This window comes from Bufo gargarizans, chromosome 2 (genome assembly GCF_014858855.1).
Source record: "Bufo gargarizans isolate SCDJY-AF-19 chromosome 2, ASM1485885v1, whole genome shotgun sequence".
Taxonomy (NCBI): domain Eukaryota; kingdom Metazoa; phylum Chordata; class Amphibia; order Anura; family Bufonidae; genus Bufo; species Bufo gargarizans.
In genome coordinates, this window is record NC_058081.1 from 470,687,137 (window position 1) to 470,705,371 (window position 18,235).

Here is an 18,235-nt window from a genome sequence, read left to right on the forward strand (position 1 = left end):
ATCACTGTAATTAATGCACGAGGCACTTTATGAATTAGGCAATGTTTGTTTGCGATTTTCTAAAACTACCTATGAAGTTTCACCATGTATGTAAAATTGTGGCTTACCTATATGATATATGTAATAAATTTACATGCAATTATGATTTTTTTTTTTATGTAATGTATGTTTTTGTACACTATTGATCATGTTATTGCTAATCACTCTGTTAATTGACTCACTAAGCATTGTGGGTATAAATGTAGATGCTGTGACACCAATTGTTATGCTTGAGAAAGACTGCAATGAGCAGCTGAAACGTTGCACAGGGGAAATAAAGCGGGTCGCTTTTCACTTTTATCTTGGAGTGCTGCCTCTTCTTTGAGAAAAAATAAATAAATATATATATACACATATATATATATATATATATATATATATATATATGTTCAAAAGATGAGGCAGCACTCCAGAGGTAAAGTGAAAAACTATGGACCCTTTATTGACCCCTCTGCAACGTTTCAACCGCTCAATGCAGTCTTTATCATGGTGTCTCACAGGGGGTATATATACCCAGAATACATAGCAGCAAATAGAGTGACAATCAATTAATAAATAATACAATCATAAAAATAGGTGCTAAAATACATAGTATATAATCATACAGTCATCAGTGTATCATCAATATAGTTTACATGATTGTGTTCAAATGTGCAAATTAACAATATTCATGATTAATACAAACATATACTATAAACTGTGTAAATTGGACACAATAAAGCAGTGTTACATCACCTGTGCATAAGTGTCAGCAATAGCTGAAATCAATAAAAACTCACTCAGCGGAGACAGACCAGCGGCTCCAAAATCCGCGTCCTCCAAGTCAGACTGCGCATGTCCAGAAGCCTAGCAACCGCAACTCAAACGAACGTAGCCAAGAGACGCCACCAGAGTCACATGATTGATCACCTAACCATCCACATGACTTGTGCAGCCATTGCGAGACTACGCCGAGAGCATCGCTTGGATTCGCCACGCCAGCGGGGAGAGGCAAGCGCACACAGGCCAACAACACCAGTAATACTGGCGTCGTTGCCCCAGCAACAGCCGGCCGCACACCGCAGGCAAGGCGAATACCAGCCAGACAAAAAGGGCAATGCAGTCACAACTATAAGGAGAAGGGGAAACAGAAGGCACAAAAAAAGAAAAAAAGGGGGAAAGAAAGATCGAATGACCAATAGAACGGATGTCTAAATTTGAAAGGTAAAGACATCCATCTAGCCGCTGTACTCAGGATATATGCTGGAGCGATCATGGTACTTTTTGTATTAGAGCACACAAGGGCAAAAGAACCCCTATAAAATACATACAAAGCATCTTGAGGGTAGATAGAGGGGGACCAGTAGTTATATCATTTCCATGATCATCACTACGGGCCTATAACGGGAAGGAGGCCCAGGACATGTCCATGCCCAAAACCTTCTAGCCCAAAATCTCCCCCAAACCCTACAAACAGGTAAATTAGAACCACCACTCACTTTTCAAAGCCCTTTACAAGCGGCCAGAATAATTAATAATGAATCTAAAATAGTTGTGCCCTATGAGTCCCCTCACAAAAATCATATGAAAAATGACCCAGGATTCCGCATCCGCCATCTGTCCAAACCGCTGCGAAAGCGGCTGGGAGGATTTTGCACCCGTGCTATTGGACTAGTGCTGCTGTGTAATTTTTTGTGTGATATATATATATATATATGTTATACCATGTATGTGTAATTTAGAATGTATCCTGAAGAAGATACAGAAACACTGAAGTAAGTTTCTGGTAATTGGATTTCTGAGAAGAATGTTATTTCAGACGATAGTTATTCATGGATGTAGATAAGTCAAATATACAAGTCCTGATGCCGAGTATCAAGGCCGTTATATAAATTGTTATCAAGTTAGCATATATTCAAAAAGATAGGAGAAGACTCCAACAAGTCTAGTTTATAGGTATTTAAAAGTGTCAGGAAAAGATCTTCCTCAATGATGTATATTAAAAAGGTTAAGAAGGTCATGTAAACATATTATTAGGTATTTAGAATTAATGTTTAAGGTTGTGATATTCATCTGCAGTACCACAGTGCCATCTGGAGGCAGATGGACAATATTATATTATTTTATAATTTGTTTTATACCATGTCAAGGGTTAATATGACATAATTGTGTTATTAGCATGCGAATACACCCAATTTATCTGATTGGAAATTCCTAATCTAGAAGGGATGATTCTTAGGTAAGGTGGGGAATAATTACTCGTATCCATTGATCCATCCATCCATTCAATCAAGACCAAAAGAAAAACGAGAAGAAACTTGGATTCTTTTTTTTGGACTACTAGGAAAGTTCTTGAGAACTGGTCCTATCTGAACTCTGTCTACCTTTGACCCAGTAACGTATATTATGTTTAATGCTCGTGATATTAATAAGATATTTATCTCGGTATATAGCCAAGAGTCTCCATACTGTGGGAATATATAGTGTTAGACGCCTCCATAATGCTGATTATTCTCTTAGCAAAGATGCATATTGTTAATGGAAGATCTGACATTATTTGAAAAGAGGACTAAACCCTTGGAAAGTTATTTTTCCATAGTCTGATTGCTGAATATTTTATCATATTAATATCATATATTTTTGATTGGTCATAGGAAAACAGAGTCAAGGGATAACATTTATTTTCCTGTATAATCCGTGTTTTATTGCTATAGCCTGTTTGAAAAACAGAAGATCCTAAGTTTCTCTTGGTATATGAGTCTGTTTGTTAAAGGTATGACACTGGTTGTCATAAATCACTGTTATACTGTGCTGGTGAGATAGGGGTGTGTTAGCACCACCGTGTGGCGTGTTCAGGTATTATTTTGTAACTTCATCATTTGTTTTGCAATTGTATTGATTTTATATTCTTTGTTTTATAATACAAAGAGTTTTCTTTATTTTCATGACTATGAAAATTGTAGATTCACACTGAAGGCATCAAAACTATGAATTAACACATGTGGAATTATATACATAACAAAAAAGTGTGACACAACTGAAAATATGTCATATTCTAGGTTCTTCAAAGTAGCCACCTTTTGCTTTGATTACTGCTTTGCACACTCTTGGCATTCTCTTGATGAGCTTCAAGAGGTAGTCACCTGAAATGGTCTTCCAACAGTCTTGAAGGAGTTCCCAGAGATGCTTAGCACTTGTTGGCCCTTTTGCCTTCACTCTGTGGTCCAGCACCCCATCACTCTCCTTCATGGTCAAATAGCCCTTACACAGCCTGGAGGTGTGTTTGGGGTCATTGTCCTGTTGAAAAATAAATTATGGTCCAACTAAACGCAAACCGGATGGAATAGCATGCCGCTGCAAGATGCTGTGGTAGCCATGCTGGTTCAGTATGCCTTCAATTTTGAATACAGGGAGTGCAGAATTATTAGGCAAGTTGTATTTTTGAGGATTAATTTTATTATTGAACAACAACCATGTTCTCAATGAACCCAAAAAACTCATTAATATCAAAGCTGAATATTTTTGGAAGTAGTTTTTAGTTTGTTTTTAGTTTTAGCTATTTTAGGGGGATATCTGTGTGTGCAGGTGACTATTACTGTACATAATTATTAGGCAACTTAACAAAAAACAAATATATACCCATTTCAATTATTTATTTTTACCAGTGAAACCAATATAACATCTCAACATTCACAAATATACATTTCTGACATTCAAAACAAAAACAAAAACAAATCAGTGACCAATATAGCCACCTTTCTTTGCAAGGAAACTCAAAAGCCTGCCATCCATGGATTCTGTCAGTGTTTTGATCTGTTCACCATCAACATTGCATGCAGCAGCAACCACAGCCTCCCAGACACTGTTCAGAGAGGTGTACTGTTTTCCCTCCTTGTAAATCTCACATTTGATGATGGACCACAGGTTCTCCATGGGGTTCAGATCAGGTGAACAAAGAGGCCATGTCATTAGATTTTCTTCTTTTATACCCTTTCTTGCCAGCCACGCTGTGGAGTACTTGGACGCGTGTGATGGAGCATTGTCCTGCATGAAAATCATGTTTTTCTTACCTTGCAGACTTCTTCTTGTACCACTGCTTGAAGAAGGTGTCTTCCAGAAACTGGCAGTAGGACTGGGAGTTGAGCTTGACTCCATCCTCAACCCAAAAAGGCCCCACAAGCTCATCTTTGATGATACCAGCCCAAACCAGTACTCCACCTCCACCTTGCTGGCGTCTGAGTCGGACTGGAGCTCTCTACCCTTTACCAATCCAGCCATCTGGCCCATCAAGACTCACTCTTATTTCATCAGTCCATAAAACCTTAGAAAAATCAGTCTTGAGATATTTCTTGGCCCAGTCTTGACGTTTCAGCTTGTGTGTCTTGTTCAGTGGTGGTCGTCTTTCAGCCTTTCTTACCTTGGCCATGTCTCTGAGTATTGCACACCTTGTGCTTTTGGGCACTCCAGTGATGTTGCAGCTCTAAAATATGGCCAAACTGGTGGCAAGTGGCATCTTGGCAGCTGCACGCTTGACTTTTCTCAGTTCATGGGCAGTTATTTTGCGCCTTGGTTTTTCCACACGCTTCTTGCGACCCTGTTGACTATTTTGAATGAAACGCTTGATTGTTCGATGATCACGCTTCAGAAGCTTTGCAATTTTAAGAGTGCTGCATCCCTCTGCAAGATATCTCACTATTTTTGACTTTTCTGAGCCTGTCAAGTCCTTCTTTTGACCCATTTTGCCAAAGGAAAGGAAGTTGCCTAATAATTATGCACACCTGATATAGGGTGTTGATGTCATTAGACCACACCCCTTCTCATTACAGAGATGCACATCACCTAATATGCTTAATTGGTAGTAGGCTTTTGAGCCTATACAGCTTGGAGTAAGACAACATGCATAAAGAGGATGATGTGGTCAAAATACTCATTTGCCTAATAATTCTGCACGTAGTGTAAATCTCCAACAGTGTCACCAGCAAAGCACCCCCACACCATCACACCTCCTCCTCCATGCTTCACGGTGGGAACCAGGCATGTAGAGTCCATCCTTTCGCCTTTTCTGCGTCGCACAAAGACACGGTGGTTGGAACCAAAGATCTCAAATTTGGACTCATGAGACCAAATCACAGATTTCCACTGGTCTAATGTCCATTCCTTGTGTTCTTTAGCCCAAACAGGTCTCTTCTGCTTGTTTCCTGTCCTTAGCAGTGGTTTCCTAGCAGATATTCTACCATGAAGGCCTGATTCACACAGTCTCCTCTTAGCAGTTGTTCTAGAGATGTGTCTACTGCTAGAACTCTGTGTGGCATTGACCTGGTCTCTAATCTGAGCTGCTGTTAACCTGCGATTTCTGAGGCTGGTGACTCGGATGAACTTCTCCTCTGCAGCAGAGGTGACTCTTGGTCTTCCTTTCCTTGGGCGGTCTGCATGTGAGCCAGTTTCTTTGTAGCGCTTGATGGTTTTTGTGACTGCACTTGGAGACACTTTCAAAGTTTTCCCAATTTTTTGGACTGACTGACCTTAATTTCTTAAAGTAATGATGGCCACTCGTTTTTCTTTACTTAGCTGCTTTTTTCTTGCCATAATACAAATTCTAACAGTCTATTCAGTAGGACTATCCGCTGTGTATCCACCCGACTTCTCCACAACGCAACTGATGGTCCCAACCCCATTTCTAAGGCAAGAAATCCCACTTATTAAACCTGACCTGTGAAGTGAAAACCATTTCAGGTGACTACCTCTTGAAGCTTATCAAGAGAATGCCAAGAGTGTGCAAAGCAGTAATCAAAACAAAAGGTGGCTACTTTGAAGAACCTAGAATATGACATATTTTCTGTTGTTTCACACTTTTTTGTTATGTATATAATTCCACATGTGTTAATTCATAGTTTTGATGCCTTCAGTGTGAATCTCCAATTTTCATAGTCATGAAAATAAAGAAAACTCTTTGAATGAGAAGGTGTGTCCAAACTTTTGGTCTGTACTGTATATGTATATATATATATATATATATATATATATATATATATATATATTGCATATACAATTGTCCCTTTGTTTCACTGCTTGCACAAATCAAATTAAGATACTCGATAAAAACAACTTAGAGGCGTTTATGTCCGCCCGAAGGATCATATAATTTTTTTTGATACATAATTGTTTTTTTTGATCCTCTCTGTTATATGAAGATTCTTTTTATATAGAAGATATATGACAAGGTATCTCAATGTGAGAGTCCCCCCTTCCTATTAACCCTTATAGCAGGGATCAGCAACCTTCGGCACTCCAGCTGCTGTGAAACTCCAACTCCCAGCATGCAAACATGCTCAGCTGTTCTCACAACTCCCATAGGAGTGAATGGAGCATTCTGGGAGTTGTAGTTTCAGAACATCTGGCGTGCCGGAGTTTGCTGACCCCTGCCTTATAGGATAGGCCCTGATAACTCATAGGAAGCAGCAATGTCAAAACCAAGGGTCTGATAATAGCCTGCTGCATAAATAAATTCATTTTTGAGAAGTGGATATGTTTGTGCTGGGCTAGGCTCTATGGAGCTTTAAGGGCGATTTACACAGTATCTGGAGATGATGTACCATTGAGGATCTGCAATTAGTAGAATGAGAGATCCTAGCAATATTACAAACAGTCATATGGGATCTACCTAGATTAGAACCATAGAAACCATCAGCTTCCACCTACTATGTGGTGTCTGGGGCAGGGGAGAGATACAGATACCTGTGTGGGACACTATAGCATTAATGAATGCACGTATTCATGTTTTCCTGCCAGACAAACGTTCTTGGAGTGACAAATGATCATTTAGCAAATGCTACACACAGTGGATATAAAAAGTCTACAAACTTTAAAATGTCAGGTTTCTGTGATGTAAAAAAATTAGACAAAGATAAATCATTTCAGAACTTTTTCAACCTTTAATGTGACCTACAAACTGTACAACTCCATTGAAAAACAAACTGAAATAGTTTAGGTAGAGGGAAGAAAAAATATAAAAATAAAATAATATGGTTGCATAAGTGTGCACACCCTTAAACTAATACTTTGTTGAAGCACCTTTTGATTTTATTACAGCACTCAGTCTTTTTCGGTATGAGTCTATCAGCATGGCACATTTTGACTTGGCAAGATTTTCCCACTCTTCTTGGCAAAATCACTCCAAATCTGTCAGATTGCGAGGGGATCTCCTGTGCACAGCCCTCTTCAGATCACCCCACAGATTTTCATTCAGATTCAGATCTGGGCTCTGGCTGGGCCATTCCAAAACTTTAATCTTTTCTGGGTGAAGCCATTCCTTTGTTGATTTGGATGTATGCTTTGGGTCGTTGTCATGCTGAAAGATGAAGTTCCTCTTCATGTTCAGCTTTCTAGCAGAAGCCTGAAGGTTTTGTGCCGATATTGACTGGTATTTTGAACTGTTCATAATTCCCTCTAGCTTAAAGGGGTTCTGCACTTTCAATTAACTGATGATCTATCCTCTGGATAGATCATCAGCTTCTGATCGGCGGGGGTCCGACACCCGGGACCCCCGCCGATCAGCTGTTTCAGAAGGCAGCGGCGCTCCAGCAGCGCCGCGGCCTTCTCACTGTTTACCGCCGGGCCGCCCGCCCACTGTCGTCACGACTTGTATCAACTAGAGTGGGCGCGGCTAAGCTCTGTTCACTTGAATGGAGCTTAGCCGCGCCCACTCTAATTGATACAAGTCGTGACGTCAGTGGGCGGGCGGCCCGGCGGTAAACAGTGAGAAGGCCGCGGCGCTGCTGGAGCGCCGCTGCCTTCTGAAAAAGCTGATCGGCGGGGGTCCCGGGTGTCGGACCCCCGCCGATCAGAAGCTGATGATCTATCCAGAGGATAGATCATCAGTTAATTGAAAGTGCAGAACCCCTTTAACTAAGGCCCTAGTTCCAACTGAAGAAAAACAGACCCAAAGCATGATGCTGCCACCACCATGCTTCACTGTGGGTATGGTGTTCTTTTGGTGATGTGCAGTGTTGTTTTTGTACCAAACATATCTTTTGGAATTATGGCCAAAAAGTTCAACCTTGGTTTTATCAGACCATAACACCTTTTCCCACATGCTTTTGGGAGACTTTAGATGTGTTTTTGCAAAATGTAGCCTGGCTTGGATGTTTCTCTTCGTAAGAAAAGGCTTTTGTCTTGCCACTCTACCCCATAGCCCAGACATATGAAGAATACAGGAGATTGTTGTCACATGTATCACACAGCCAGTACTTGCCAGATATTCCTGCAGCTCCTTTAATGTTGCTGTAGGCCTCTTGATAGCCTCCCAGACCAGTTTTCTCCTTGTCTTTTCATCAATTTTGGTGGGACGTCCAGTTCTTGGTAATGTCACTGTTGTGCCATATTTTCTCCACTTGATGATGACTGTCTTCACTGTGTTCTATGGTATATCTAATGCCTTGGAAATTATTTTGTACCCTTCTCCTGATACCTTTTAACAATGAGATCCCTCTGATGCTTTGGAAGCTCTCTGTGCACCATGGCTTTTGCTGTGGGATGCACATGGTATGTAGACTTTTTATATCCACTGCTTTTCATTGGGACAGAGTAGTATTCAGTAGTAATGCTTATGACATTCCCCATATGGGTTTTTCTAAGCTCAACAACCTCTTTAAAGTGTACCTTTTATTTTAGATAACATTTTAGAACAAGCTGCCATATCTATAAACATAAGTGATAGCACTTTATCTGACCATTATACTGTATGGCTTGCATCTGGCATTTTTTTTTTTTTTGCAGTTTTCTCCTCTGCAGGCTCAATCTGTAATTCTTAGTTGTTGCCGAGTTGGTAGGTGGAGACTATCTATAATTATGTCTGCTTCAGACTATACATGGAGACAGGAGATTCTGATTCCCAACTCGATCTCACGATCTCAGAAGGAAAATGGACATCATAGAGAAGTACTGAGCCATAGTTATGTGAATAAAGCACTTGGGTTGAGATATAAGTTACTATTAGCTGCTGATCTTGTCTGTGCCTCATTGCTCCCCTTCCCCTATGGTATGATGTAATCTGATCATTCAGGGAGCAGCCAGCCCGTCTCAGTCTCACAACATGGATTTATAAATTTCATAAAGAAAGTTAGTTTAGAAAGGAGAGGGGGGGGGGGGGGGCAGAAAACAGCTGAACTCTAAAACAAAACATTTTTCTATGAATAAGATATTACAAAGTTTCTTATGTTTGTTTACCTTTTGTATGTATTTATACAAAGTAGTGTGAAAGTACGGGTACCATTAAAATATTATCTTTTGTTACGTTGCTAAATAGTCTGTTATTTCTTAGTTATATTGGTTTCTGAAAAAGCCAGGTGGTGGTGACAACTCTGCTTTTCTACAACCAAATGTAATCATGAAACAGAATTAAGAAAATAAGATTAGACGACTCAAGGATTTAGATTTCTTATGGATTTCTTTTACATTTATTTCAGACTTTAATATGTTACTTTTCCGAACTAAAAGCATTTTAGAAATTTCCTAGATGAAAGCCGAGGTGTTCATTTGATCCAGACAGGAAGAGACAGAACTCAGTTTAGTAAACACCAAATGATCCAAGTGGCTTTAGGTAGAAGAGCACAGACGTCTCAGGATAGCGCCTCATTATCTTGTATCCGGATGTTTTATCAGATGCTCAGACTGTGACTGATCAGACTCCAAATCAAACCATTATTTTTCTTTGGGATTCAAGATATTTATGGTTGGATGTAACAGGATTAAAGGAGTCTTAAGACTCTTCATATAGTGATGGGAGGATCCAGTGCTTTTTAACCAACTGTAACTCTTGATGGAGAAGGAAAAGCATGACTGTCAAAAGGCTTCCTTCTGCTTGTTTAAAAAACAGGATCCTGGCACTTCAGAGGACCCTCAGGTGGGATTTGTCTCAGATGTTAAAAAACACCCATTGTGACTGACACCAATCATTTGCCACTAAGGTCCTTTTCTTAAAGGGAACCTGTCACCAAAAACGATTTGATACATATGCAAATTAACATAAAAGAGTCATATCTTACTTGTGTGACCAGAGAAGAGTCATATTTTCAAGCTCTGACTCATCTCGTGTTAATTTGCATATGTATCAAATAGTTTTTTTTACTCAATAAAAGCACACAGAGCTATGGGGACTGGATACTGCGGGTGTGCTAGCGGCCATCTAGCAGCCCATGTCCTCAGCTCTATACCCAAAATCCAGGTGACAGATTTCCTTTAAGGGAATGATCAACAAATATCCTGTTACACATTATTAATGATTTGTCCTGTGTGTACAATAACAGTGACGAAGATTATGATGCACTTAATAGTGGGGGTGCATGTTCTGTACAGATTGAGCCCCTAACATCATGTTCTCTGGGGCCGCAGGATCCCCCGTCTGATACTGACCAACTGAAACAGATCTCTTGCCTCTGAATTCTAAGCAGATAATGTGAATATAATCTTCATGATTCCCCTAAAAGAGGCCAGAGTACGCATAGAACGGTTGGCAATTTTTTTTATAATTTTTTAACAGATATTTATGACATCATATTCCGAACAGTATAAAATACTGTGGTGTAAGAATGCTATTTTGCAGCATTTATGCAGCACTAAAACATTTTAAATTGATAATACAGTGCCTTGATCTATGTCTCTATTAACCCAGTATTCCTCAACTCCAGTCTCCAGGCCCACCTACCAGTCATGTTATCAAGATTTCCTTTGAATTGAGCAGGTGATATACCTGTTATTAGTGTCAATAAATCAGGACTTACCACAGGTATTCATTCTGTGGGATATTCTCAAATCATGAATGACAGAGGGGCCCTGAGGACTGGAGTAACACTGTATTAACCCATCGGTTTCATTAAGCGCTAAAGAGGTCATCCAGTATAAAATAAATCAGAAACATATTTGTAACTCTATATATTAATAAAACATTTTTTTTTTTTGAGTTGTTGCCTATTTTTATTTTTAAATTTTGGCATTTTTTTACTTTGCCATTGAAAATTAGATCCAAAATATTGTCCTTCTGTAGCTATCAGCAAAGAAATATTTAAAGTGCAACTTCCATTCTATTTTTATAATGTGAAGCAGTAGTGATGTTAACCATTTTGTAATATACTTTAATTACTGAAACCATACATTTGTATTAAAAAACACTGCTCTAAAGTGGCCCATCTTAAGTCTTCTGTTTATATAACAGTGGAGACTTCCTAACACTGACTGTGTTATGTAAACAGAAGACAGAGGAGCGTAGCTAAGGTTTAAAATGGGCCACTTTAGAGCAGTTTTTTTTAATAGAAATGTAGGATTTCAGTAATTTAAGTATATTACAAAAATGGTTAAAATCACTGCCGCTATGCATTATATAAATAAAAATAGAACGGCAGTTACACTTTAAAACTCCTATATAGATGTCTGTTTACTGCTGCTGTGAGCCGAAGATGCTATCTGCAAGGCAATCTTTATTATAATAGTAGGTATAGAATTAACAGGTGTAGAGAAAGATACCCACAGAAAAGCATTGATTAGTGTAACGTATGATGCTGTAATTGTGTCACTACAGAGGACTCTCTAGCCACCGTGATGGTTTGACTGGGAAAGTCAAGCAAGGCTGTTTGCTGTGCTAAAAGTCCAAACAGGAAGTTAAAGAGCCGTCCAGGCATGTAAATACATGGCGTGACCTCAAAAATGATCTCCAGAAAACCATCCACCTGTTTTTAGAAAAGGAAAAACACTGAATATTCACATATTGTGCATACGTGAATATTCAGTGTTTTTCCCTTTTTGCTCATATGTGACAAAAATTTTGGTGGAAGTGGGTTGCTGTAGATCAGGCATCCTCAAACTGTGGCCCTCCAGCTGTTGTAAAACTACAACTCCCACAATGCCCTGCGGTAGGCTGATACCTGTAGGCTGTTCAGGCATGCTGGGAGTTGTAGTTTTGCAACAGCTGATGGGCCATAGTTTGAGGATGCCTGCTGTAGATCCTTGTTCAAAAATGCTTTGAAGCCAAAACCGACACGGTCAGATGTTACACATAACAGGAAAATATAAAATGTCCCACAAACACTGCATTTTTTATAGTGGTGTCTTTTTTTGTGTGGTCCCTCACGGTTTTTTACTTGCTTTTTATCAGACTTCTCTATATGAAAATAAACGTCTGAAGTAACACATTGTGTGATTAAAATACACCACCCTAAAACACATTTTTAAAAAAGCATACATTTCATAGCTTCTGTTAACAAGCCAAAAAACTAAAACAAAACAAAAAATCTGTGGAAGCACATTAAACAGGTTCCATAAATGTCTGATAAATGTGGGTCCCACCTTTGGGACCCACACCTATCTTTGAAACAGAGGTCCCCTGGCCCTCCTATTGATATGCCATAAATGTCTAAGGTGGGAATTCCTGTACAGATCAAGATCTCTGCTGGCTGTTAGTGAATGGGAACCATCCTGACCTTGTCCTGCTTAACATCTGGTGCCTTTGAATGCCACAGATCATCAGATACCTTATAATTACATCACTAACTGCACCCAATCCACATACAAATCTCAGGACACAGAGACTGTAAAATTAAAGTCATTTTTTTATTACATTCTTGGCAATTTAGATGCAAACTTGTTTATGGTACAACGAGACTGGCATTTTGTCTACGAGTATAATACAGAGTTTTAGTTATAAGCCGTAAGCAAGAGTGTGATGTTTTACATATATATTTGACCTTTTCAAGGAATATCAAAGGTTTAAATATTACAACTAAGACAACATATGTACACTTTATGGATGTATATTACAAGACATTTCTGGACCGGTGAATTCACTTTTACAACAAGGCAAAATTTTTTTTTTTTTATTCCTCCATAATTTTTAATAAATATTTCCCCTTTTAAGGGATTGTTGAGTTCCATAAATTATATGTTGACTGCTACCATAAGATACAAGATGATGGCAGTCACCGTCATTGAGAAGACACTGGTGGACTGCAGCTAGGAGCTTGTGCTTGATGTTGGTTTCATCAAAGTAACAGGGGTAAGGATCTCAACCTTGAGAGTACGGTCTAATGGAATGAAAGCCGGGAACCCGAGATACAACCTGAATGTGTCTGAAAGCCGCGTAAACTTGTTTTTCAAATAGTTAAAATTGATAGTTTTGACTGGTTATGGTCATGCGGTTTTGTGGGTAATTATTAGGTCATTACCAATTAACAACCAACTAATAATTTTTTAACAATCAATTAAAAAAAATAAACTTAGGGGGTTTCTTTGTATAGCTCTGAACAGAGCCTTAGGCCGAATGCATACGAGTGTATTACTGTAGTGCAGTGGCGGCATGAAGCGCACGGCGTCATAGCAAACAATGACGCCGTGCGCTCCAGCTGTCAGCAGGATGCCAGGCCGGGATACCACAGACCGTTCACGTCCGTGTGCATTCGGCCTTATACTCCGGAGATTCCCTCTATTTATCCTTTACTGTTAAGGAGTCATGTGAATTCATCACAGGTTAAAAAAATTGGGTCTTTAATGTCAACATTTTATAGAATGAATAGAACAAATTTTAAGAAAATAAATTCAATAATAGATTTCCTGAAACAACAGATCTTGAACAATGAATGGACAGCTATTTTATCTCCAATAAAGAGCCCTGTCCACAAAATGGCTGCCATGTACAATGAGTAGTTTAATATTCAGATTTGTATTTAAAGTGGTACAGAACAAAAATATTTAAGAAAAAAAATCTTTGCGTTTCTCGTAAAAGTGAGTCCACTAATAACACTAAGCTAATGGCAGAATAAATAAAATACACACTACATTGTAACTGTATACTTAGATATCAAAGAAATTTTTAATAATTTCTGTACATTTTTTTTCTTGGTGGGGGCATTTCATGTTGGGGAAAAAACTTGAGATGATAAGGAATTAAAAAAGTATAAACAATGAGAGAAACATTAACCTCATATGCGCCACATTGTGCTGATCCGGCATGAGGGTTAACAGCCCCAGACAAGTTCTGCTCGTAGTAAAATTACTTCTACAAAATCAGCCTCAGTCCCATTCTTGTTTCAAGTGTAGGTGTCAATTTGGACCTACCTACAACATGGGGCCACTTTTAGTTTTTTTCCAGGGCCATTTAAATTTCCAGTCCACCCCTGGCAGTAGAGATATATTTTAAGAGTATGCACATCTTCTAAGATCTCCCAGTAAAATAGGTTATTCTTCAGGGCCCATGATGCAAGATTTCCACTGATCTCTAGAATGAAGGAGCGCTGTGCCCCTCTATCTTTAGTCATCTTCACTAACAGCTTTCTGGGTCTTCAAGCTACTAGGCTCCCAATGCAGAATGCACTTGTAATGCCTGTTACCTTTCCTATGGAAATCTACAAATGAAGCTTAATGAAGCAAAAGGGACAAGATGCTCAAAAGAGATAATGTACATACCCTTTAATCATATACTGTACTAGGATCCCAGCCATGTTAAGATGGGTGGGGAGGGCGATTGCGGCCTTTCAGGATCAATATGGTAGTTGCTCTCTTTAAGAGAAAATGTAGTTGGCTAGGTATGGTGCAAAGGTTTAGAGAAGTTCCTTCCTGTTCTTGGACTATTTAGCACTTTTATAGCACAATCATTTTTTTAAATATTTGAAGTATAAACTTATGGTTGACCAGAAGAGCACATCCACCATTACTTCTCTGTCTACTATCCAGACATCACTCACATTCACACACACTTTTGTCTGGGGCTGTAACTTTGTTAATTCCAGTGGGGCCACATTTTCAGAATCCCTTCATGATACTGAAATCATTGTTACGGAAAAAACTCTTAATCTGAGATAAAATAAGCAGCCTATGGCCCACCAAAGTCTAGTGTGCCATCGCCTGTGTCACCAAGGACTGATCAAGGGCTGTCTTTTATACACAGAATGTAAAAAACACTATACAGCCGGTATATTTTTGGTTTTAGATTATAATCCTACGATCTAAAAAAATAAAAATATAAAAGACAAAAACAAAATAAAAAAAACCTCTTCCCCCTAACATTACATACAAAATTCAAGTGCAATTTAAAATATTAATTATACTACACACTTCGCTCTCTTGCCATAATACTCGTTTGCAGGCAGGTTCTTAAACCAACTGGAGAAACAAGAATACGCCAACTTCCTGTGACTTGAAGAGATGAAAAAAAAAAGTTCTTAAGCCAACACAGAGATGATGTGTGTGTAATCCTTACTCTGTGAAGACCCCAATACAGTCCAAGAGGTGCAAATATAGTCCATGAGCCTTCCATGCCAGATCGGAGTGGATATATCTCCTGTGTATAGCAGAGCAATCACCATATGCATTGTGGAGAGAATACCTTGACTTTTGGAAATAATGTCAGTGCAAAAGGAGGCAGAGAGTTTAAATGTTGCGTTTGGGGGCATTGATGCTGTAGATAGATTATCATATAGAGCAATCCATTCTTCACGATTACATCGTTTATGAACAGGACTGTGTGTAAGCAAAGACAATCAGTTCTCAAATGCTATGGATGCCCCCTAAATTCAAAAACACAATCCAAAAATTCCCAGAACATCAAGACACAAGTAGGATACTGTTATATTGAGTTCATAGAACCTTGAGTTCTAGCCAAAGGATTGCACTTGCTCACTGAGCCACATCTTGTTGTGTGGTTATGGATAATTGCAGTTGTCTATCGTTAGGTTTCATATCACTGTACACAGCAGCTTGTCTACTTTTTGAGAAGAACTTGATATTGCAGCTTTGAGGATCAAGGTGCAGGATGCAGGGTGTGGCAGGAGAAGGTTTGTAGAGATGTGAGGATTATTGTACCTCGGCTAAATTGGAAAGCTGAAAAGAGGATTACTCAGTGCGGCGTCCATAAAATCATTTGTCAAATAAGCCCTTTTTGTTTTGTTTTTTAATCTTTTGAATGAATTGGAAAATTAAGACTACAAAACAAGTCTTTTATGTGGAGCAGTGATTACTGCAAAAAGGGATGAAGTATTTAAAAGAATAAGGATTAAGACCACAAAAAAAAAAACAAAAAAAAAAAAAACACTAATTAAAAAAATAAACCTATTTATAAGGTCGTAAAAATCTGGAAACTTTTGAGCGGAGTAGTTTAATAAAAGATCTTGGGAACATCTCCTTAGACTCCTGTGCTGTGTATTTGAAATAATTTTGGGGATGTGCTAAGACATCAAAGAGAGCCTTGATCAACTTCTTGTCCTGTGGAACGGAAACACAAAAACAAATTTACCCTAGTGCAACAAGGATCCGGCCCTGGTCCAAAACCATGATGTGATCAGAAAACACTGACCTGGAAGCATCTTTATCAGAGGGGTATAGTTATTGGGGGTGCTAACTGGGAAATTGTAATATTTAGCTGTGTATGGTTGCATTATTTTGAACTTAATTGCAGTATTAAAATAGAAAAATGTGTGGATGGGCACTCTATATGAAGGTAAATAGGACGTATTTTATTAATATAATTTCATAAAATGCAAACAATATATAAACCAATATAAAATAGATATACACTCTATATAAAAGTCTGTAAAAATTTGGAAACAGATCAAATTCTTAGGTTACTTCATGAAACTGGGGCTGATACCTAATACAAACCCTACTTGATATCACAGGACCAATTTGTCCTGGAAATGAGGTTTTGTATTGGATGGGAATGGTCAGGCACTCAGTCCCCGTTGCATGTGATAGTATCTGTCCAAATGTACATAAGCAGGTTAAAATGACATATATAATTTCACTGATAAAAGTAAATGGTCCTATTTAATATAGCCACTTGAATTTCTTATTTAGAATCGTTGGTGTACTTTAAATACTATATGTAGCAAGTTCCTGCTCAGATTGAAACTCTTTGTGAATAATAAACAGTCTCCTTTTATATCCGCATGGAGTTCGCTACAAATGTAGCCAGTCTTTCTAGTGTTGATCTTTAGAATATTCTAATAACGGCATCCAGATCAAATCGCTATGGTGAAAATCCTTGATGGTACAGTGGATCGTTCTTTTTCAGTTGGTGTTATATATTGCGTCAAGAAAAGTTTATACCCACTATGTGGGCTTACCTTTGCCTATAGTTTGCGGGAACTTGCGAGTAAGTTCGTCCTCCACATAACACGCCGGCGTCCCGGCTGCAGAGTTGATCGCGTCCCACGTGTCTCTGCTGCTGATTAGCAGAAGCTGGTTTGGTATAGAGACCACGTCTTTTTTCGGCGCAGGTAAATGACGTCTTTCCAATCTGTTCAAATGGATTAAAGATGTTCCTTTTTCTTCTTAGTGCACTTAAGTTCTTTAAGATCGGGGTATCTTTCAAGGTCCTACGCCAGCATAGGCGTAGGACCTTGAAAGATACCCCGATCTTAAAGAACTTAAGTGCACTAAGAAGAAAAAGGAACATCTTTAATCCATTTGAACAGATTGGAAAGACGTCATTGACCTGCGCCGAAAAAAGACGTGGTCTCTATACCAAACCAGCTTCTGCTAATCAGCAGCAGAGACACGCGGGACGCGATCAACTCTGCAGCCGGGACGCCGGCGTGTTATGTGGAGGACGAACTTACTCGCAAGTTCCTGCAAACTATAGGCAAAGGTAAGCCCACATAGTGGGTATAAACTTTTCTTGACGCAATATATAACACCAACTGAAAAAGAACGATCCACTGTACCATCAAGGATTTTCGCCATAGCGATTTGATCTGGATGCCGTTATTAGAATATTCTAAAGATCAACACTAGAAAGACTGGCTACATTTGTAGCGAACTCCATGCGGATATAAAAGGAGACTATTTATTATTCACAAAGAGTTTCAATCTGAGCAGGAACTTGCTACATATAGTATTTAAAGTACACCAACGATTCTAAATAAGAAATTCAAGTGGCTATATTAAATAGGACCATTTACTTTTATCAGTGAAATTATATATGTCATTTTAACCTGCTTATGTACATTTGGACAGATACTATCACATGCAACGGGGACTGAGTGCCTGACCATTCCCATCCAATACAAAACCTCATTTCCAAGACAAATTGGTCCTGTGATATCAAGTAGGGTTTGTATTAGGTATCAGCCCCAGTTTCATGAAGTAACATAAGAATTTGATCTGTTTCCAAATTTTTACAGACTTTTATATAGAGTGTATATCTATTTTATATTGGTTTATATATTGTTTGCATTTT

General features: G+C 38.8%; 1 protein-coding gene across 4 annotated transcripts in view; it reads right to left on the reverse strand.

The window, feature by feature from the left end:
* Positions 1–12,599: 12,599 nt before the first annotated feature.
* Positions 12,600–18,235, reverse strand: part of SCUBE1 (signal peptide, CUB domain and EGF like domain containing 1) — a 299,572-nt gene continuing 293,936 nt past the window's right edge. For all 4 annotated transcript variants that reach the window (XM_044281074.1, XM_044281072.1, XM_044281073.1 and 1 more), the window contains one exon: positions 12,600–16,260. In XM_044281074.1, coding sequence (XP_044137009.1) covers positions 16,108–16,260 — 153 coding nt within the window. In that variant the 3' untranslated portion in view covers positions 12,600–16,107. The remainder of the gene's footprint in view (positions 16,261–18,235) is intronic.